The 23,973-nt window shown below is 42.3% G+C and overlaps 1 protein-coding gene across 1 annotated transcript in view; it reads left to right on the top strand.

Moving 5' to 3' along the window:
* Positions 1-23,973, top strand: part of LOC132884743 (alpha-1,6-mannosylglycoprotein 6-beta-N-acetylglucosaminyltransferase B-like) — a 235,072-nt gene that overhangs the window by 109,062 nt on the left and 102,037 nt on the right. The window contains exons 6-8 of the mRNA XM_060918644.1: positions 2,097-2,267; positions 4,559-4,723; positions 22,521-22,690. Coding sequence (XP_060774627.1) covers positions 2,097-2,267; positions 4,559-4,723; positions 22,521-22,690 — 506 coding nt within the window. The remainder of the gene's footprint in view (positions 1-2,096; positions 2,268-4,558; positions 4,724-22,520; positions 22,691-23,973) is intronic.

Below are 23,973 nucleotides of genomic sequence, written 5' to 3'. Positions count from 1 at the left end.
TTCCATTCATTCAATGAGAAGAGTAAAAAAATTCCATTCATTCAATGAGAAGAGTGAAAACCCCTCCGACTGCCAACTCTTAATCCCAGCAGGTCAAGTCATGGGTCAGTTTTTTCACACATTCCAACACAGTTCTGGATCACTGGATTGGCCAGACTTCAGATGTTTCCATCGCTGGCCACAATGCGCCTCCATTCCATACAAGATGACGCCCTTCTCATCCATGTTGTCCCGAGATTGTTGTTCAGCTCGTCTTTCCATCGTTTTGGAGGTCGCCCGCGTGGTCTTTTCCAATTCCTTGGATACCACTCGACAATTGCACGAGTCCATCGGTTGTCCAAATCTGGTGACATGGCCTGCCCAGCTGAGCTTCCATCTCTGGTATTCTGCGATCACGTCGTTCACTCCACTTCTCTCTCGTATCACCTCGTTTCTGATGAGATTCCCAGCATCCACCTTTCCATGGCCCAACACAGTTCTAAAACTGCTTTTAAAACAGCTTTATTTATCTGGTATTTGACTATTTTGGTATTTGACTCGATTCAGTGTGTCTTGAAATGAACTCTTGTACTATTTTACTCAGTTCAAAGCCACAATCAACTCTGTTAAGCCTAGGTCACAACCGGACGTACGATTTTTTGGCCGTGCGATTTTTGGCGTTTCCCAAATCGCTGCGGTTTTTTTGTTCGTGGAGAAAGACGCACGTTGGCCGTAAGTTTGTCTTGCAGCCTGAAAAAAACGTAAGCGCCCGTAGAGTTTGTTTGACATGACAAAGAACCTCTGTGGCCAGTCTACGGCTCAAAAATCAGCACGTCACACGCGCGCCCTCCGTGCGTTTCACACGCGCCCTCCGTGTGTTTCTTGCGGTTTTTGCACGTAGACCGGCCGTAGGAGCATGTACGGCCGGTTGTGACCGAGGCATTACTCTGTTACACAATTACTTTGTAATTTTGCTCCCGTTCCAACTCCACATTTTACTCTCTAAACTCCAAATAGAGCAAAATTCACTATTTTTGAGGAAAATACTTTTAACTCTGGAAAAACTGCTCAGTCATTTTTCCCGTGTCTGCACTGTAGCGCATGCATATCAACTGATCTGCTCATCAGAAATAGAAGAAATATTTACACTTACTCGAGCTGATCTTCGGCTGGATCGAGTCAAAGTAAAGAAAAAAAAAGCCATCGTTCATCATCAGTTCTCAAGATTGAATTGATTCGCTGTCCTGAATCATCTGAAGCGCCTCCTGAGCATCAAATTGCCATTCCAACAAGTTTTACCTCCAAACAGGTCGCCTAAACTATGGCTGATGTCGTTTATCCTGTTTACAGTGGGTGTTCCCACGGTGAAAGAGAAACCAATCAAAATCGAACGAGTGAAAGTGATTATCGTGCTGTTACCATGTGAACAGTCCTTTATGAATGTGTAAGTGCGCCCTCAGCACTCCGACTCCGGTGTGACTGAGGAAGGCGACAAGTTTTATGTTTCATCTAATTTAGGTCATTTAAAAACTATAATATTGTTTGGCAGTGAGCACATAGGAAAGTGTAAAGTGTAAAGTTTCTGTCAGTATGTTTATCATGCTTGTATGATTAAAAAAAAAAAAACTCGTGAAGATATTTATCTAAATACATGAACTACTCATTCTAAACCTGCCGAGCTTCGCCGGAGAAGCTCTCGACCCCAGAGGGTTAATTACTTCTCGAAGGAGTCTTCAGTGTCAGCGCTCCAGCGCTTTGTAACAGTCAGAGGTACAGTAACGCTGTAACGTTAAAATCTCTGACGTTTTCAGGACAAAGGAGTTTACGCTATTTTGATCACATGAGAAGCTGCGTTTGTGAACTTCAGGACTTGTTTCACACAGCATTACAAGTAACTATAAATGGATAAAATGTACAATGTGTTGTTCTTGAACAAATTAAAATGTTTAATTATTAGCAAATTGATGTTTTTTTAAGAGGACTAACACACGTGATTATTTTCTTTGAACAGAGTGTTTTATTCCTCACGCATCATATCGTCTCGTCATATATCTGAATCGTAATCATTAAATGTTTAAACGGGTTTCGATCTTCTGCATCTCCTTGTCGTGCTGTAGTGGATGAGGGCGCGGTGGACATCGGATCCGTGCTATGCCTTTTACGGCGTCGATGGATCGGATTGCTCCTTCCTTATTTACCTGAGTGAGGTGGAGTGGTTCTGCCCCCCACTGGCCTGGAGGAACTACAGCACAACACCTGCAGCGCCGAAAAGCTCAGCGAAAAGACAAGTGAGACACACACACACACACACACACACACACACACACCCCTCCCACCCACCGCCCCCTCTCTGTGATTTGTTTATTCTGCAGAAATGATTTCTCTCTAAATCCTCATGAATCTTGACTGATACGTTTTTACACAAATGAGTTCCTGCCTGATTTCTCTGTGTGTGTGTGTGTGTGTGTGTGTGTGTGTGTGTGTGTGTGTGTGTGTGTGTGAATGAGGTAGTCAGTCATTGTGTTTCTCGAGAGCTTGGTTAACATCATAATTGCCTGAGTCACACACACACACACACACACACACACACACACACACACACACACACACACACACACACAGTGATTTTTTTCAGGGTGATGACTTGAGCAGTGGAGTGGAGGGCTTCAGGGATCTCTCTCTCTCTCTCTCTCTCTCTCTGTCTAAATCTGTCTTTCTCTCTGTCTCTCTGTATCTCTAAATCTGTCTTTCTCTCTGTTTGTCTCCTCTTTTTCTCTCTGTCTCTCTCTCCATCTTTCACTCTCTCTTCATCCCTCTTTGTCGCTCTCTCTGTCTCTCTATCAAACTATCTCTCTCTCACTCTAAATCTGTCTTTCTCTCTGTCTAAATCTGTCTTTCTCTCTGTCTCTCTAAATCTGTCTTTCTCTGTTTGTCTCCTCTTTTTCTCTCTGTCTCTCTCTCCATCTTTCACTCTCTCTTCATCCCTCTTTGTCACTGTCTCTGTCTCTCTATCAATCTCTCTCTCACACTCTAAATCTGTCTTTCTCTCTGTCTTTCTCTCTCTCTCAATTTGTTGCTCTCTTTCTCTCTCTCTCTCTGCCTGTCTCTTAATTTATCACTCTCTTGCTTTGTCTCTCAATCTATCTGTCTGTCTGTCTCTCTCTGTCTTTCACTGTCTCTCTTCATCCCTCTTTGTCTCTCTCTGTAAATATCTCTCTCTCTGTCTCTCAATTTGTTGCTCTCTTTCTCTCTGTCTCTCCTAGACTGTCACTCTCTCTCTCTGTTTCTCTCAATCTTTCTGTTTGTCTGTCTCTTTCTTTGTCTCTCTCTCAATCTTTCTGTCTGTCTCTCTCTCTCTCTCTCTCTCTCTCTGTCACTTTCTCTCTTCATCCCTCTTTGTCTCTCTCTCAATCTGTGTCTGTCTTTCTGGCTCTTAATCTCTCTCTCTCTCTCTGTCTGTCTGTCTCTCTCCCAGCCTTTACGCATTTTAACATTGAATGCCCCAAAATATGCCAGAACAGATGCCGTCTTCTTTCTTCCCCAACCAAACCCCAGATGAGCCGATCACTGTGTGAACTCGGAATGATTGACAGTTGTGTTTTGAACTCTTTGATATGATCTGCCCTGCTGGAAACTTCACTTCCTGCTCTGCATCTCATCATCTCACTCACCTCTCACCTCCACTCGACCTTCCTGTGTGAAAGTGTGTTGACGTGGCGTATCTCTCTCTCTCTCTCTCTCTCTCTCTCTCTCTGTCTCTCTCTCACACTAAACACGAATTACGAAAGTGAGAAAGTCATTGTGGTTGTAGTTTGGCTTTAGTTTGTGTTTAAACAGTTGAAATAATCTTTTAAGTCGGTCGTCAAAGCAGTGACTTTGCTTTCAAGTGACATTATGTCATAAACTTTAACTTATATCATATATTTAAAATTTTTTTTTAATAATAATAATAATAATAATATGGTTTTTAAAGAAGATTAGGTTAAATTTTAAAATAAATGCTTAGACGATGTTGATTCTGTTTACCCTCGAAAAATTGTGATCTATTGCCCCGCCCATTTGTGTCATGAACAGCTAATATCCGCCTACTTTTTCTGAAACTGGTCCACGCCAAGGCTTTCTGATGTTCGTCTCAGACGCACCTCAGAAGCAGTGCTGAGTACGCATAAACCGAGGCTTTTCAGCACACATGCCTGCAGTGCATTATGGGTAATCTATAATGTATAACGATTCCATTGTCCACTAAAAATAGCAGCGTACATTTGTCAAGAAGTCTGAACAGGTTTTCTGCGTTTTAGCATTTTTTTTAAACTTGTAGTAAGAACCCTAAGTAGACGTGCGCTGAAAGACTGGGACACGTTACACCTGAGCACCTTCGCGACTTATTAAAGAAGAATTTAATTAGCTTGCGCCGTGACCGAGAACAGATTTGTGTCCTTATCTCTGTACTGCTTAATAATCGTCTGGGACATGATTAAATTATTGTTAAAAGTTAAAATGTGTCACTCCTTTCTCTCTCTCTCTCTCATTATCTTTTCCTCTTTATCTCTCTCTCACTCTGCGTCTCTGTCTTCACCAGGCGGCTTTCCGGACGGATCTCGGCGCTCTGTTGGATCAGGTCGGAACAGGGAAAGAGTCTCTGAGTTTTATGAAGAGACGGATCCGCAGGTTGGCAGCGCAGTGGGCTACAGCCGCCCAGAGGCTCGACCTGAAGCTGCGCAGACGATGGAGGGAGCAGAAGAAGGTGAGGAGGAACTAAAAATAGAAAAGAAAACACTTTCAGTATCGAGCCCCCGTTTGAGTGATCATTTCTAAATCAGGAACGATTATAAACTGGAGTCTGATCGCTCAGATTGTTGATTAATTATCTATAACAGCAGCCATGACACTCATGCAGCTGCAAATTACAATTTCTATAGTAACATACAGTATCAGCATCCAGCATCAGCGCTTTCTGACATCTTCAGGATCGAAGAGTTCATACGTTTTATACTTTTTGAGGTTTCTTGGTAACATAATGCAATTTTTTTTATCTTATTATTAACTTAAACAGAGAGAATAAAAAATGGAATGACTGTTTAACATCTCATTAAACGCAGCTAGAAAGAGATAAAAATTACAACACTGTGAAAATTACAGTCGTTGGTAAATTACCATGATGTCAGAGGAATAAACCAATTCAGGATTCGCTTTAATGATCAATAAAAAAATAATCAACTTTTATATCATACAAATTGGATCGTTTTATTGTTTTGTTTTTATTTGGTGCATCTTTTAATCCAAACGGTATCCTATCACGCCTCGTAACGTTCTCAACCATGAGTCATTTTGCTTATAGGCACTGTTTCTGCTCAGGGGGTCATTATTTTTGCACCATGGTGGTATTTTAGCTTGTATGTACAATTGTGAAGTTGCACCATAAGGATCTGTTCACTTCTTCACCTCTCTTCCATCACTTCTATTGTTCCTGGAGGATTATGGGACGGCCCTCGCAAGTGTTTTAAAACGATCATTCACGTCAGAGTTTACCTGCCGCTGTGCCTCGTCCCAAATATGCTAACAATCTCTAAAAATAGCTCTCTCTCTCTCTCTCTCTGTCTCTCTCAGCACTGATTTATCTCTCTGTCTATTCTCCCCCAAGTGCGTGAAATGGATTTTTTATCTCCAAACTTTGTGTGCTATCTCAACGCCAGCTGTTGCGATCGTTTTCTTTTTCGCCTGTCCAGAGTTCTTTATCATCCACAATTAAGGCAAGGCAGCGAGTCAGAAGCTATTTGCCGTCTGCTGCGGATAACGGATCGCTTTGCAATGGGAACACAGGGTGTAATTGCAAAATGAGATTCCTGCACCAGATAGTCATGTGTGTGTGTGTGTGTGTTTCGGCCTACATCAGACTGCCATTTTGTAGCATCGGCTTTGCGGAGAATCCACTGCGGATTAGCCTTAAAGGCCTCACGTCTGCCCGAGCAATGGCGCCGTGATGGCGAGGACATTTTATAGATCCATCCTGGGTGATTAACCATGTCTGGTGTGTATAGAAGCCGTTCACGTCTTGATGCACTCTGTTTCCCGGCATCCCTCGTGATTGTTTGTTTTGTTTTTAAATCAAAGGTAATTAGCATTAGCTGGATTTTGGAAGTGCATCCGGTGCTTTGAGCGCTGGTTCAGGTTGTACAGCGAGGCAAAGAGGAGGTGTGTTCTGTAAACAGAGCAATCCATCCTCATTACAAGGGTGTGTGGGTAGAACAGAATGCACACACACACACACACACACACACACACACACACACTTGGCCCCTGGATGTCACTGATTCCAGCTGGTCGGAGACGAACTCGACGCACATCATTAGCCACCGTGGCAGGCTGCACAAACAGAGCGTTTCTACCGCCATGAGACTCAAACTACAGCTGAGGCTTTCACATGGTGCCAGACTGCTTCCGAGTAACTTCAATCCCACTACTAGACAACACATGACTGGTTTTGTTGGGAGACAGGAGTGTAAGAAGAAGATGTAGCGTGACTTGAGAATAATCTAGCTCAAATCTGTGGTTGGTTGAAGAGAGCAACTGGACTTGCTTGAAGATTCTTGAAAATGTTTCGCCTCTCATCCTAAAGGCTTCCTCAGTTCTGTCTGACTAATAGAGGTATTTCACCTGAAGTCACAGGGTCACGTGACGCCCCGGTGTCCGCCATTTTGAAGGTCAAGCTAGCTAATGTCAACAACATAGTAGCTGGTATGTTACTGTAGCAATGTTTACGTTCAGTCATTTGGATGACTGTTAAAACCTTTCAGTCTCAAGTTTTTCCTTTACTGTATTTACTAGTTTACTGTAATTATGATCCGGCAGTTATTTACACCGGATCCAGTATAAATAGCTGCCGGAGCGTGCTCCGGCTTGCTCCCCCTCAAATTAAGCAGCGCGCTCCGGCAGCTTGCTCCCCCTCAAAAAAAGGTTCCGGAGCGCGCTGCTTAATTTGAGGGGGAGCAAGCCGGAGCGCGCTCTGGAACCTCGGCCGGAGCACTCCGGGAGCAAGCCGGAGCGCGCTGCTTAATTTGAGGGGGAGCAAGCCAGAGCGTGCTCCGGCAGCTATTTACACTGGATCCAGTGTAAATAGCTGCCGCATCATAATTACAGTAAACTAGTAAATCCAGTAAAGGAAAAACTTGAGACTGAAAGGTTTTAACAGTCATCCAAATGACTGAACGTAAACATTGCTACAGTAACATACCAGCTACTATGTTGTTGACATTAGCTAGTGCTAACAGCTAGCTGCTAGTACACTGCTACAACACAGACACCGACCCTAATAATACAGTTCTTGGTCATTGCCTGGTAACAGCAAATTTATAACGGGCCATGTCTCAACAGGCTAAGAAGTTATTTCAATGACATTTAATAACATTTTGTTTATCCTGAGGACCGAAAGTAAATGAAAATGTGAACAAACCTTAGCTGTAATAAGATGGCGACCACCGGCTCCAGGGACGACCCACTGATGTAGGCATGTTACCCAGCCTGACACAAAATATTTGTAGGCATCCAAACTCTTATACGCTTTCAGATCAATACCTGTGTATGGCGATGGGTTTTTAACGACATAGGTATACAGATCATGTGGGCCGAAGTCAGGTAAAGACGAGGGCTTCGTGTACTTCCGTACGTCAGTGAACAATCCTGGTGGAAGCAGGTAAACGTCGTTCTCTAAGCCTGCTAACCTCAATTTTTGCAAATACCTCTCCCTCTGCTCGCCCTGTAAATGCCCTACGTCGCTGGGTAGTGAAGGTGTTTTCTGCATCTCGCTCCTTTTTCTTTTATGTTTTTCGTTTGTCGCCTTCCTCGCATTCAAACCGATTCGAGCCGTGACGTCCAAAATGGCAGCCTAACGATGCATCACATGACTTGGTCACGTGGGTGAAAAACCTCAATAGGAAGTATCCGGTATTTATCCTCTCACGGATCATCATAGAATCCGAATCAGAATGCCGACGGCTGCATTGTAGGTGGCTGATAAAAGATGTCATAGACCCCCACCTCCGTTCAGTGATGGTCGTTCCAGGTTGACAAAAATGAACGATCCTCTCAGAAAACTGGCAGACATCTTAGCCTCTGGTTTTATTTTAAAAAAGCGCCAAAGTGCTGCTTGTCATGTTCCAGAGAAACCACAACACTCCTCTGTTCTGAAGATGCCGGAAAACATTAAAGTTACGTTTTCACCTTTGACTTAAAGGTTTGCGTTTTTACAGCGTACATTAGCTGTGCTATTTAGCTACAGTCTGTTCTCGACAAGACGAACCAATATCGGAAGGTTATTACTCAGCAGCTCCTGCAAAATGAAGCAACACACAGCATCTTAATGAAAAAAAAAATCATCTCTGGTCCATGAAAACCTGTTCAGAATGAGATTTTGATTGAGGCTCATGATGTCAGTAGCAGTAAAATGCGAGCCCCGGGTTTCAGAGCAGCTCACCGCAGCGCAGTGCTGAACTCAAGGTCGTTTCTTGACCTGGTAAACTCAGGGAAGGAAAACAAACCGGTTCTTTTCAAACTGTAGCACTCTGCGGAGACAGACAGGTCCATCTGTGAGCACCATCTGGGGGTTGAAGAGGTCATTTTAACATCGACAAGTCGCATTCATTTTCTGAATGACGCCCCAGCTGCCGTGCATACACACTGCTAGCACTGTTTAACCCAGACGGCTAGCGCGCTGTCCTCTGGCCCCGAGCTAGTTAGCATTCTGCTTGGGTTTTTCAGCTGTTACAGCGTGTCATAAAGAAATATTTCCAAATGGTCAAGAATTTCAAAGGTCAAGCATGACAGGACGGTGAGTGATGTGTATCAGGTCGTGTCAGGACTCCACGCTGGTGTTGATAACTTATGCAGCGTCTTTACATCACAGCTCAGCTCGTCTCTGGTCTCTCACAGTTTCCACTCATTCAGGCTTGTCGTTATCGATCTATCGATCTCCTCATGCCTGCTTTGATGCCTCGTCCAGGATCACGTTGGCTGGCAGGAGGAAGGGGGGGTGGCATGAGGTGCTGGAGTGTATCTCAAACCCTACTGGCTGGTGTATAAATCAGTCACACACATCAGTCCACCATCAGAATGATGTAAGGGTTAAAGCATGACATTAATGTAACTCTAAATGGATAAAAATGTATCATGGTATTCTTTATCAAATCAGTTAGAACTGAAAACATTCTGCTATGCGTTTATAGTAAAATAATCAACGACGGAACGGTGTGATGAAGTGGCGTTCGTCTTCCCAACCAGACGTTGATTGTTGTCCAATCACAGCACGTCCCAGAAGTATTTTATTTCTTTTACACCACAGCAGCAACAGTTGCCATTTTTTATTTATTAAAGAATGATATGTGATTTGTCACAAATTCCCCAAAAATACACAAAATGTAACGTCCAGCATCATGAAGACAATGAAATAGACGTGTCCTTCGCCATATCAACGATTACACTTTTGTTTGCTTGTTTTTTAAAAATCTGTTTCCATGTGAACAAGCTGTTACCATAGAAACGATACCCGATCATAACGTGTGCATTAATACAGGATAATCCTGCTGTTATAGGAAATTAATCAACACTGTCTGAGCTTTGAGAAGGGAGTTGTGAAGCTCAAGTAAGTATAATGAAAAGGTCTTCAAAAACCTCAACCATTGGCTCGAAAAAAAAAGTGTAATTTATGAGTTTGTTCTTCTAGAATGCAGTGAAACTATTCGCAGTCCCTGGTGAGTCGAAAAGAAAATGTGTTTAGATGTTATGTGTGGAGAAGGTCGGCAGTTCTCTGCTTCACCGCTTCAGAAACTCATGCGTGGGAGAAACAAAAGTCGGGCCAGGTCTTTTTCTCAGCCCACATGCCTGGAGCACCAACACCCGACCCTGTGGTTTCGAGGCCGTCTGAACGAGACGTCAGAAAAGAAAAAGCTGCGTCTGACAACACTGGAGTGCTGCTGTGGAACGTGCAGTGTTGCTTTTTATAGCATTTCAGGAGCTTTCACATCCAGTCGAGCTGTAATTTATCCAGGAATACAGCCACGTGAATATTCACACACACTTACACTGACGCTTCCAGTTAATGAGTTAACGATCTTAATGAAATGTCACGATTTTCTTTGCTAATACTGAAACGAGTCAGAATTAACGGTCTAATACACACATCATTATTGAGCCAAAAGCATTTTTTTTCCAGTTGAAGAGTTTGGTTCCAAAACGTTATATATCCAATTCCATTATTTCAAGAAAAATCACTTTTTCTGATTACGGGAAGTGATAAAAAGAAAACCACTGTATCCTGTTTTAAAATTTATTGACTAACTCCTTAATGATGATAAACTTTAAAAATGAAATCCAGAGCTAATTAACAGCTTTATACTGAACCAAGTAATTATTTTTTTGTCAAGTCACTACATATTCACACCATGGCATTTCCCCCAAAATGCTACCGTACATATCCCTTTCTATTTAAAGTGCGTTTAAAGGTCATCGGCAAGGGTCGGAGGTGGAACGTAGAATATCAACTTTATTTTCTAGAAGAACGACCCAAAAAGCGAATTCAATCTTCCTGGTGTCTAATTTGCACCATGAAATTGAATAAAACGGTTAAAATATACTGTTTTGCCCAATTTCTGAAGGTTTGTTTACATCTCACTTATGCGCACTTTCACCGCCAGGAGACCGTCGTCGTGACATCCAGGGGCGGTCCTGGGGCGGTCCGACTGGGCAGCCGCCCGGGGGGGCATCGCGGGGGGGCGGCACGAGTGCAGGCGCGAAAAAAAAAAAAACTGTCCCCCCCCCCCCCCCAAAAAAAAGGTCCCCCCAAAAAACCCCCGAAAAAATGGGCGGGTGTGTGTGTGTGTGTGTGAACATTTTGGATGGGGAAGCCCAATACCAAAGTTGCGCAGGTGACATCATCAGTGTGTGTGTGTGTGCCTAACTTGTCGTAGCCCCATCCCATAATATGCACAATCCCGCCAGCGGAACGTTGTACTAGTCATCAAAAAGACTTTACTACCATAGTACTACACTACTATGACATTACACAGAGTCTTAAGTAATACATTACGACTTGATCATTGCCATTCTGGTAACAGCAAATTTATAACGGGCCGTGTCCGCGACGTACAACACACGACGAGAAATGTTTAAACGACCATGTAAAGCTGTTAACATTCTGTTGGATAATACAAAGCCCAATGCGGGGGGGGGGGGCGGCACGAGCGCGGGTACGAAAAAAAAAACGGTCCCTCCAAAAAAAACCACGAAAAAAAAAAAACAAGACAGGCGGGGGGGGTGCCAGCAGGGGGTTTCGCCCGGGGAGTAAATCACTCTAGGATCGCCACTGGTGACGTCATTCAAGGCAAACAGACCGGGAGCAGCTCTGTGTTTACCTGCGAACTGAGCACACGTGTACGGACCTCAACAAGACTCGCGCCCAAACGATTTATCCTGGTAGTTATGATAAATTCCTACTTTCGTCATAATACTAAATAAGAGCCCTTTTGAAGAATAATTAAACCGCCCTCCCTAGTGGATATAGGGAACGATTACTGGACAGCGCGCCGGTCGGCCACATTAGCCTACCATCCGCGGCATTATACTATTTATAGCCGACTCTAAACGAGGAAATATCCCTTTGTCTCATTTCCACAATGATTGTACAGGATCCCTCAGGATTCTTGACTTGTCAATTGCAAGCAAAGGTAAAAATGTTTACCTCCAATCTTCTCCTTTTTGCTTGAGTGTTGCTGCTCTGTTTCTTCTTTGACTGCTTGATTTTGTTTCACGCGCACAATCCACTCTCTCCGCCTCTTCTCCTCTCTCGGAAAAAGGTAAAAACTTCTTCCTGAACCGGTCCCGTTGTTACAGTTCACTGCACTACAATAAGGCATGGGGGTTTTTCTTTGGAAATTCCCGAACGCACGTCTGCACTCAAGCCGAACGGCAATGTAAGTAAACGGAAGTGGACTCAACTCAAGCGGTTTGTTTGACTTAAATGACGTCACGCGCCGAGCATTTCATGAAAATAGCTGACAGAAATTCGCCGCGATCCGCGCTAACTTATTTTAATTATTACTTATTAACAATACTTCTTGGGACCAGAAGAAAATTACAGAGGCTTTTTTAACATATAAAGTTTCAATTGTGCATAAAATTAAAACCGTTGCGTATGAGCTTTAACCGTGTTCTTTCATGACATTATTTTATTTTATAGATTTTTTTTAGATAATTTTATCGAAATTATTCATAATTCAACATGAACTTGTCCAATAAATGCGAGAAGTGACTAAACGATTTCCTACTTCATGGTCGCAGCCATCTTAGAAGACTTTACGCCAATGGCAGCCTCTGACTGGACAAATGGATATGACTGGTTTTGAAAAAAATTGGTGATGGCGCTTGTTGTGTTTTGGAATGAAAGGCCGTAATGCAGTGTGTAAATCAATGGTAGATATCATGTTTTGGTGAAAACTGAATATGGTAAGAGTAAGATATGATAATTGTTGATGGTTTGGTGGTGGGAGTTTCAGTTTTTTTAAATTTGGTGTTTATCGCATTTTGGAACCAAACTCTTCAGTTGTAGCAACATTTCCATGCAGCCTCATAATCTGTTAATAATCCTTGTAAGAGATAAAAACAGGAAATATTACGACCCTGAAGCTGATTATTTTCTGAAAACATCACACCATTAAATGTTTCATTTCTCTTATACAGTGCTGTACAAAAGTCTTCAGCGCATGTAAAGAAATGCTGTCGACCAAAAATGGCTTAAAAATAATGAAATGAAATGTTTCAATATTAAAAAGAAAAATACGATAAACTGTATTTCAGCAAGCCATAATAAATGAAACAAAGTTGATATTTGGTGTGAAACGACCCTTTGATTTAAAAAAAAAAGTAGTATCAGGTACAATGAGCGCTCTGCTCTGCTATCACAGCAATTTCTCAACAATTATCTTTTTTTTTATTATTTTGTTAAAAACAATACAACCTACTTTTTTTTATCCATTTACAGTAACGATGGGATTCATTCAATACCCAGCATAAGTATCAGATATCAGTACCGGCATAAAATGGTGGATTGAGTAATGGAGAAAAAAAAGAACGGATATGATCTGAGCCTCTCAAGGTTGAAATTCTATTACTGACACTTACTGCACTTTATATATATATATATATATATATATATATATATATATATATATATATATATATATATATATATTTTTTTTAATTTATTAAATAGCAGCATTTTTTTAATGTTTATACAGATCATCCCTGTGAGTGAGCTGTTACTATAGAAACGCCTTCCGACCAATCAGGATCCAGAACTCAGCACTGAGAATGTGATTGAACGCTCGGCTAATATGCTACGTGACATGCTACACTCTGACAGAAGGACTTATGCTCTCCTTGTTGCTATGGTAACGTTAAAAATAAACGCTGATTCCTCACAGGTGTGGAAATACGGCTTGTGTTAAATATAATCACGTCAAGTTCAGGATAAATAACAAAATTTTAGAATGTGCTTGAAATCTACCCAAGTTAACAAAGTGTCGTGTGTCATACAGTAGTACTTTAGCACAATGCTAAACTGGTGGCCAGTGGCGGAACAACTGCACACAAGGCCCCGGGGCAAAACACCAATCAGCCCCCCCCACACACAGCGAAATGGCAAACAAACAAATTAGAAGGCTTGCGGCATTATAGTTTTTAAGAACGTAGCCTTTGAACCGAGCCATAGCGAAATTGCAAACAAACAGAAGGCCTGCGGCATATAATCAGGCTATATTAGAACAGAACTTGCTCAAAGTTTTTTTTTTTTAAATTATTATTATTTTAATTATTTTATTATTTTTTTATAGGCCGACATAGCCTGTATTTTCCATTCCTTTTTTTATTATGTTCCAAATAGACACTAAACAACAACAACAAAAAAATCCAGCAATCATGAATGATCCACCCTCATTGTGTAAGCACGTCTTCAACTACAAAGCCGACACGGAAACCTGCGTTCGTCATTAAAAAGGCATTCGACGCGCCTTGCGCTCCGCAAAGTCGTCGACTATTTGAGGGATGTTAAGCGCTCTTGCTCGCTCATTCTCAATTGATAAAATGGCCAATCCACAGAGTCTCTCTTGACCCATTGTGCTCCTGAGATCATTTTTTATCAATTTTAATTTGGAGAAAGAGCGCTCTGCTGTCGCAACTGAGACGGGGAGAGTGAGACAAAGCAAGAAGGCCGTGCACACCTCACTAAATGTAGAAGTTACTGCTGGATGATCTACTACCAGCAACCTGGCCAGGCTAAGCACAGATGTGTGTCTCGCTATCTGCTCCTTGAAACAAGCCCTACGTAAATGACACTAGTTGACCAGGAAAGCTGGAGTCAATATCCCGACTATAGTGATCACACAGTCGACGGGCCACTTCGTATCGCTCCTCGTCCTTGGCATGCTGGAGCGTATTTGGATGAATAGCGTCAAACAAACGAACAGTCCGATTTAAACTGACAAACCTTTGTGACAGCTGCTGAATGATTACATCAAGGCATGCATAGAACACATTCACCCGGAAATAATGTTCTGCATCGGAAAGCCGACAGTCTTCGCTAAGGTGATCAAAGTGGCGCTTCACTTTTTTCAACCTGGCGGCTACAAATTGCGTTTGACTGCCCTATTTCACAGCCAGTGCCAGTGTGGAAGCCTTCGCCTCATCAAACTGCTCCCTGTACTCCTGTAGAGTTCGTACAGCATTCTGCAATAATGCAGACGCTTTGAGGAGATCAGTGGTCTTCTCCTGCAGTAACTTTGAGATGGCATTAGTGCACTCCAAAATCTTTGAAGCCTGATTAAAAATATGAACTGAAATTTAATAATGGCCTTTTTAAGTGCATCTGCCTCATCTCGTTCATTCGTTTTCTCGCTTGTAAGTGAGAGCTTGTCGAGAGCTTTAATGACGTCTCCATAGCTGTACTTTAATGCAACAAGCGCATTGTAGTGGGAGGACCAGCGGGTTGGGTAGAGGCGTTTCAAGGTTATGTCCCTGCTCTCTGGGCTCAATAAGTCGCCAAGTAATGGCCATCTCTTAACACTGCTGGCAAAAAAGTTGTACAGTTGTTCAACCACATCATAAAACTGTCTAATCTCTGGGATAGTTTTGACAGAATCATTCAGTACCAAATTCAGACAATGAGCCGCACAGTGCACGTACTGTACAAAGCAAGGGGCTCCCGCGCCGCTATTCTCGCTTGAACACCAGAATAAATTCTGCTCATGTTCGCTGCACCGTCATAACCCTGTCCACGGCATCTGGAGAGATCTAAGCCATTCCCTTCAATGCAGCTAATAATTCGGCTCTCCAATTCAGAAGCAGATGCGTTCACAGTTATCTCGAATCCAAGAAAAGCCTCAACTATCCTGATATCTGTAGCAACACCCATTCCATCTCGATCAATTAAAACATACCTGAAGACCTGGCTCAGATTGTGCTTTGCTACGTCTTGAATGGTGTCCATAATGATGGAATAAAATGGAGATGCATTTATTTCATGGACTATGTTGCTCTTGACTCTCTGTGATGATATATAAATTATCTCATCCTGAATAGCATGGCTCAGATATTTAACTGATCCCTCGGGCCGGCTGATCAGTTCTTTCAGGACAGGGTCATAGCGGGCCAACAGTTCAATGATGGACAAAAAGTTTCCTGCGTTCCCTTGCCCAATGGACTCTCGGTGTCCCCTAAATGCCATGTTGCATGACGCTAAGGTCAGTGTGACATTCACAATGCGCTCTAACATTTGCCTCCAAAAGTTAGCCGCATTACGAACATCCCTCTCTATATCAGCATCTACTGCACCATGGAGTTTCCGCTGCTCGTAGACTACACACGCACCGAGATGGATCTGGGTAGATTCATGCACTGCAATTTTGGAGGAGATATGTTTCCAATCTCTAACTCCGTTTATCCAGGCATTATTGTAGGAGGGGGCTTGACAACTGGCAAAAAGCCAGCAAGGCTCGCAGTATGCACAGTCAAGCTTGGGCGAGTAGCATAAGCAGCTTCGTGGAAGTTTAATACCAGCTTTAGTGACAGATGTGTAGTGATGGGTTGAAAAACTGTGATTGCCAGTGACGGGAAAGGGACCATTTGGCTTACATGGGCCAGTTTGAAGGATATACTTCTTCACGCTAGCATCTGCAATGTTTTCAGGGAAATTACCACGGTCTGTTGGAAAATTAGCTGGGTTTGATGATTCCATGCTGGGAATCATGCTGCTCACTTCAGCTAACTCTCCACGTTCCCTACCCTCCTGATTCTGGTTGCTCATCTCAGCTAACCCCTCTCCACGTTCCCCACCCTCCTCTATATGACTTTGGCCGGAGCTACTGCTAAGCACCACCACGCTACTGCTGCTAGTGCTAACACAGGGCAATGCATGTTCACTACTAGCAAATTCAGGGACAGGAGAAGGCAAAGTAAAAAATGAATCCAACTTTGGAAGTTTAGAGTTTTCCTCCTCTTTATTTTTCTTTTCTTTCCTCTTTTGTGCCCCACTTTTACTTTTAAACATGCTGAATTCATTTCTAGTAGACAACCAACAACCGCAACTAGTCTTGTTGTATGTCGTCAGACGGATGAGGACATTAGGCAGCCTTTAGATCCTGCCCATCATGCATTGCCGTTTTTTTGCAAATTCCTCAAACGAAAAGCAATTAAATACAAAAAGAACAGCTTAGTTTAGCTTGAAACCATTACAATTTATTATATTTTAAGTTTGTTTAGGGATTTCACAGGGTTTTTAAAATTTTTTTTATCTCATCTCATCTCATGATCTGTAGCCGATTTATCCTTCTACAGGGTCGCAGGCGAGCTGGAGCCTATCCCAGCTGACTACGGGCGAAAGGCGGGGTTCACCCTGGACAAGTCGCCAGGTCATCACAGGGCTGACACATAGACACAGACAACCATTCACACTCACATTCACACCTACGCTCAATTTAGAGTCACCAGTTAACCTAACCTGCATGTCTTTGGACTGTGGGGGAAACCGGAGCACCCGGAGGAAACCCACGTGGGCACGGGGAGAACATGCAAACTCCACACAGAAAGGCCCTCGCCGGCCACGGGGCTCGAACCCAGGACCTTCTTGCTGTGAGGCGACAGCGCTAACCACTACACCACCGTGCCACCCCTTATTTTTTTTAATTTTATTTTTTATTTATTTTTAACCATGATAAGAATGTGTAGCAAAAATGAGAGATATAATCATGTGAAAACTTGTAGGTTTCAAGGAATTTCCAATGAAATCGCGTAAGGCACATTTACTGGGAGGGCCTGAATGTCAAAGGGTGGGGCCCTGTACAGCTAGGGGGAGGGCCCAAGGCCCAGGGGCAATGGCCCTGCCTGCCACCCCTTTAGCTCTGCCCCTGCTGGTGGCTATAAGCTTCCATTGGGGCCACTGTTAGCGACATTAGCATCCTGGTTAACATCCGAGCCAAACTAAAGAAGCAAACAGATGATCAGTTGGTGTAAAGGGGAAATAATGATGCGATCAGGTGTTGCTCATAACTGGCGAGTATGCAAAGCTGCATCCAGCGAGACCACCTGTGTAGAAGTTTGTGCGCCTGGGAGAAGGTGTAACTTTCGTTTTGACTGAAACGGAGTTGAATAAGTTTGTGTTGTTTCCTGGCCTGCAAGTTTGACAGATGGCTTTAAATTGTTGACCATCTGTCACAAGCTGGACGGAGCAAATTACAATCAGTTTCATCTTTTATTATGAAGAAAGTTGGATGGTGTGGTGTGTTTCTTAATTAACAAGGCACCATAAAAACAGCAGGGAGCGAATCAGGAGTGAGGCCTGAGCTTCCACTCTGCAATTATTTATAACAGAGCAGACAGGCGAGAAAATATTTCTCGAAACCTTATGGAGGTTCTTTCTTTGAGTCTCTCTCTCTCTCTCTCTCTCTCTCTCTATCTCTCTCTCTCTCTCTCTCTCTCTCTCTCTTTCTATACTTTTTTAAGTGACTCAGTAACTCAAAGACTCAGTGAGTTGGTTAGTCAATGACTCAGTAACTTAGTAATTGAATGACTCAGTGAATCAGAGACTCATTGATTCAGTGACTCAGTGAATCAAAGAGTCATCAACCCAATGACTCAGTGAATCGGAGACTCATTGACCCATTGACTCAATGACTCAGTGAATCAGAGACTCATCAACCCAATGACTCAGTGAATCAGAGATGTATTGATTCAATGACTCTTTGAATTGGAGGCTCATCGACCCAGTGACTCAGTGAATCAGAGACTCATTGACCCAATGACTCAGTGAATCAGAGACTCATTGACTCAGTGAATCAAAGACTCATTGACCCAATGACTCAGTGAATCAGTGACTCATCGACTCAGTGAATCAAAGACTCATTGACCTAATGACTCAGTGAATCAAAGACTCATCGACCCAATGACTCAGTGAATCAGAGACGTATCAATTCAGTGACTCACTGAATTGGAGGCTCATTCCCACAATGGCTCAGTGAATCAAAGACTCAGTGACTCAGTGAATCAGAGAGGCACAGAGTCAGTAACTCAGTGAATCAGAGACTCATTGACCTGATTACTCAGTGAATCAGAGAGGCATCAAGTCAATGACTCAATCAGAGATTCATCAACCCAATGACTCAGTGACACAGCAATTGCGCCTTGCCAGTGAAGCATTTGCACACAGTTGTTTACTTTCATAAATAAATAAAATGCAAAAACATTTTCTGAGTAGGGCGGCACGGTGGTGTAGTGGTTAGCGCTGTCGCCTCACAACAAGAAGGTCCTGGGTTCGAACCCCGGGTCCGGCGAGGGCCTTTCTGTGCGGAGTTTGCATGTTCTCCCCGTGTCTGCGTGGGTTTCCTCCGGGTGCTCCGGTTTCCCCCACAGTCCAAAGACATGCAGGTTAGGTTAACTGGTGACTCTATATTGACCGTAGGTGTGAATGTGAGTGTGAATGGTTGTCTGTGTCTATGTGTCAGCCCTGTGATGACCTGGCGACTTGTCCAGGGTGTACCCCGCCTTTCGCCCGTAGTCAGCTGGGATAGGCTCCAGCTTGCCTGCGACCCTATAGAAGGATAAAGCGGCTAGAGATGATGAGATGAGATTTTCTGAGTAACTGTTTTTGGAAGCTATGTCCCTTAATCAACCCTCTAAAGAAACCTTTTTTTGGACGTAGTCTTGAACTCTTGTCTATCCAACAAACCCTTATAGAACCTTCTAGAGGAACCTTATAAGTTCTGCCTGTAACCCTACAACACAGTGTTTCTCTCTCAGAAAGTGTCCCACAGAGAACTCATTTTTTGTGATCTAAGAACCTGAAACCCCAAAGAACCCACTGGTGCAACATTATAGGTTGTTGATCGATCCAAAAAAAAAATCCCTTTAAAAAGGGCTCCAGGTCGAACCCATTTTGGACACTACAAACCCTTGGTTAACCACTGAACCCTTGAAGAACCATCTGAGGGAACCATACGTTCTGTTCACGTTCTGTATTGAACCACATAACAGATTGTCAGAAAATGTCCCAGTTGGAAGGATTTTGGGACGCTCTTAACCATCCGGTGAACTCTTAAAAACCTTCTGTAGGAACCTTAAAGGTTTCCCTGTTCAAAAGGGTCTCAGGTAGAACATTTTTTTGGAAGATTAGAGCCCTTAATTGTGCAACAAACCAATCAAGGACCATTTGTAGGAACCTTTTAGGTATGCTGCTGCAGGTACACGGTTCCAAGTAGAAGCACATAACTATCCAGTATCCAAGGAGTACCCCGCCCTGTCACTGTTCGAACCCTGATCTGTTAATTCGCTGATTAGATAAAGAAGGTGAGCTGGGATAGGAATAATGTGGGTTCTCGAGTGTAGTGTGTTCACTCGGAGAAACATGAACATCCAGTTTAAAAAAAAACAACAAAGTAATGGAATAGATTCTAAAAAAAAAGTGACCGATGAACGTTTTGTAGTAAAAGTCGGCCATTATGCACCAAGGGGCGGGGCTTGAAGCAGAAGTCCACTTGACATCATGTGTCATTTAGAACTGGCGAGCAGCGATGCAGCCATGACCGTGTAAACAAGCTTAACTCTTTACCCCTTAATGATGACATATGACGACCCCGTGTACATCCCATAACGACGACATTTGATGACTTTTTTTCTTGTAAATACGTTCTAAGGGTGAACAGTATATACATATACGGTACAAGGGTGGCTGTAGCAAGTGCTTTAAGGGGTAACGAGTTAAAGCAGAATTAAGCATGCACGGTTTATTGCTCTTTTCTTCTGTTGATTCTATATCTTACATGAAAAAAGTTTTCTTTTGGATAACAGGCTCAGAGATTAAGAACAAAAAACCCAACGTGGCATTTAACGTAGAAAAGCATTTAACATAAAACGCAAAGAAAACAGCGATGTAGGCGAAAGCAAGGGAAGGAATTAAAATAAACCCACAAAGAGCTTAATGAGCTGCTTCCCTGTGGAGCACAGTGATTTTAATCACTTCACTAAAATAGACTTTCACTTCCCCTTGACAGCAGCGTTCGCTCATTTCCCACATCTACTCCGCTAACGCCAGCACAATGCACACGCTAACTGTCTTTAGCATAAAGTCTGAGTCATCTTCCCTGTAAAAATAGGACAGGAATTCAGCTTCTTTCCACCGTATTTATTTATATTCTAACATTTATCTGGCTGTAATTAAAAAAAAAAACCGCACACTTCTCTCTACGCATCTACAGTTTAAAGTTCTGTGAAAAGTTTCAGGCGTAAGTGTTTACAGCGCAGCGTTGTTCTCGCATCTCACTTCTGATTGGTTGATTAATGTTCTATAACACATCACAGGTTTGGAGAGTATTAACGCGCTCGTTCTGATGCATTATCGTTTCTATAGCAACGCCTTGTTCAGAGGGACGTGTACATATAACAGACGCTCAACTAAATATATACGAATTAAAAGCTACTTTTTAACCTCACGTGCTCGGTCCATACTGTCAAGACCTCGGTCTGATATTTTCCCGTAAAGACCGAGCACGCGAGGTTTATCAGGAGTTTATTATCTATCGTTTTTTTATTTCTAAGATTAAAAAAGACTAATTCTAACGAGGCATGACGCTGCTTTCAGTCACGTCATATTTGTAACGTAGTCGAGTCACGTACGCAGAATAAACGCCTCGTGGTTTCAAAACTGAATTTCTCTTAGCGGTTAGTGCTTTCTGGACACGCTTTGTTGCTCATTTCTTGAATAACTCTTCAAGTGACTCTTGTTTGTCTTTTGTTTTTCAGCCATTTTTTCCCAATTAATCGTTTTTTAGTCTTTTTGATTTTGTTTGTTTTTTGCAACACGGAAAGCCGGCGCCTTGGAAAGAAAATCCATCATCGCCCACGGGAATGCATTACGGGAAAATTCTGTCTGCCAAGGAACCAATCAGAGCACACGATTTTACCAGAAGTAGCTCATAAAAACATGTAATTGTTGATATGGTGAAGCGTTCTGTAAGAAGCCGTTTCTTTTGTACACTACCGTTCAAAAGTTTGGGGTCACCCAGACAATTTAGTGTTTTCCATGAAAAGTCACACTTTTATTTCCCACCATAAGTTGTAAAATGAATAGAAAATATAGTCGAGACATTTTTCTGGCCATTTTGAGCATTTAATCGACCCCACAAATGTGATGCTCCAGAAACTCAATCTGCTCAAAGGAAGGTCAGTTTTATAGCTTCTCTAAAGAGCTCAACTGTTTTCAGCTGTGCTAACATGATTGTACAAGGGTTTTCTAATCATCCATTAGCCTTCTGAGGCAATGAGCAAACACATTGTACCATTAGAACACTGGAGTGAGAGTTGCTGGAAATGGGCCTCTATACACCTATGGAGATATTGCACCAAAAACCAGACATTTGCAGCTAGAATAGTCATTTACCACATTAGCAATGTATAGAGTGGATTTCTGATTAGTTTAAAGTGAAAAGAAAAGTGCTTTTCTTTCAAAAATAAGGACATTTCAAAGTGACCCCAAACTTTTGAACGGTAGTGTATGTATTTATGGAAGGAGTCTCCAGTGTCAGCGCTTTGTAACAGTTTTCATTTTTGTTCGTCTAATTAACTTCAAGATGGAGTTTATACGTTTATAAGTGTTTAAAAGTTGACTGTTTACAGGTGTTATAACATAACATAAATGAGAACCTGTTTTACAAACCTGAAATGTAACTATAAATGGATAAAAAGTATGACGTGTTGTTCATTCCGAAAAATAAATGGTCGCCATTGAAAATAGGTGTTGGATAAGAAGAATAAAAGACTCGAAACTCGAAGTGGAGGTGATAACAGTGACTCGGCTTCGTCACTCCACCCCATCGTTGATTATTTCCCTCTAACTGCATGACACACAGGGTTTTATTCCTGACTTAATAGACTTCCTTGCCTTTTTTTTTTTTTTCACAAATCTAAATCTAATGGAATACAGGATTTTAATCAGCATCGCTGTTCTACTGCAGATTCTGGTGCACGTCGGTTTCCTGACGGAGGAATCTGGGGATGTTTTCAGTCCGAAGGTTCTGAAAGGTGGACCTTTGGGCGAGATGGTGCAGTGGGCCGACATTCTCACGGCTCTCTACATCCTCGGACACAACCTGAAGATCTCCGTTTCCGTCAAGGAGCTCCAGGGGTGAGTCGACTTCCTGTAGCTGGTCAACTTTACGCTTGTTTTTATCGCAGGTGCCGATGATTTAGCGCTGAGGAAAAGTCGCCTCGATGAGAAACGAACGCAGTGGAAACGCTAGAAGAAGTGCACTTTTGGTACTGGGTTACTTTTGTGTCACTTGACGTGAACTTCGTCCTCAGACATCTGCACGTTTTAGAAGTCTGATCCTGTTGGCCTTGTTTCTAAAAAAAAACAAGTGGCGGAGCTACTTATTGCATTCCTTGCGCTTGTTGCTCACATGCTAGCTGGCTGCTCACGTCACGGAGAACCGCTGCTTTTTCTGAGATTCTCATCGGTTGAGGTTTGGAAGGTCTGATATAAATAACAGTTTCAATAACAGGAAATGTGTCATCGTTTCTATAATAACAACTTGGTGGGAGCACCACGTAAACCAATTAAAAAAATCGCGTTCTTGGTCAGGAGATGTTTCTTAACGTTTATGGAAGGAGTCTCCAGTGTCAGTGCTTTCTACCAGTCTGAGATTAAACTTTACCTTTTCATTTTATGGTAAGATGTCTTGTTAAGAGACGTAACGGCTGTTTATAGCTCCTATAACGTAACTAGTGTAGCTTACTGATTCTTGAGAGTTGGGACAAAACACTTTCTGAAAAACTTTTTTTGAAAATTTATACTATATTGACTAGAGTTATATATTCATGTAGATAACAATCTGTGCTATTTAACCATGTAAAGGTGCAGGCTGGAGGTTAAAAAAACTTTTTAACAAATTCACATGTTTACCTTAAAAACTTGATTTGTGTCAACTCCGTCAGACACACTAAAAGTATATAATTATATAATTATAATAGCCCAACAATAATTTTAAGTTCTGATGTATGTTGTAATAGTGTGCAGTTACTCTGATAAGCAATAAAATATAATATATAAACTAAAGGCTTAATTTCACACTGTTATGAATACGCAGATTTCTAAAATTTTGCATTTTCAAACTTTATCTTTTATTTTGCCACTAAAGAAAAAGAATCCTTACATGAATAAGACACAAGATGATGTAGATCTGATGATCCTTTGTTACTTAAACAACAAAAACTGAAGAAGGAATTTGTTTTTTCCCAAAAAAATTATAAAAACCTACATCTGACAGTGCTGATGAAGATCTGACGGAGTTGACAGGAAACTGACGGAGTTGACAAAACTGTATTTGCATTTCTGATTAATCCACACATGCTTTTTTAAACAGATGGAAGTGACAATAGATTAAGAAATAACAACTCCTTGTCTAGGCG

This window comes from Neoarius graeffei, chromosome 4 (genome assembly GCF_027579695.1).
Source record: "Neoarius graeffei isolate fNeoGra1 chromosome 4, fNeoGra1.pri, whole genome shotgun sequence".
In the NCBI taxonomy this organism is placed as follows: domain Eukaryota; kingdom Metazoa; phylum Chordata; class Actinopteri; order Siluriformes; family Ariidae; genus Neoarius; species Neoarius graeffei.
This window is presented reverse-complemented; position numbering and strand designations above follow the sequence as displayed.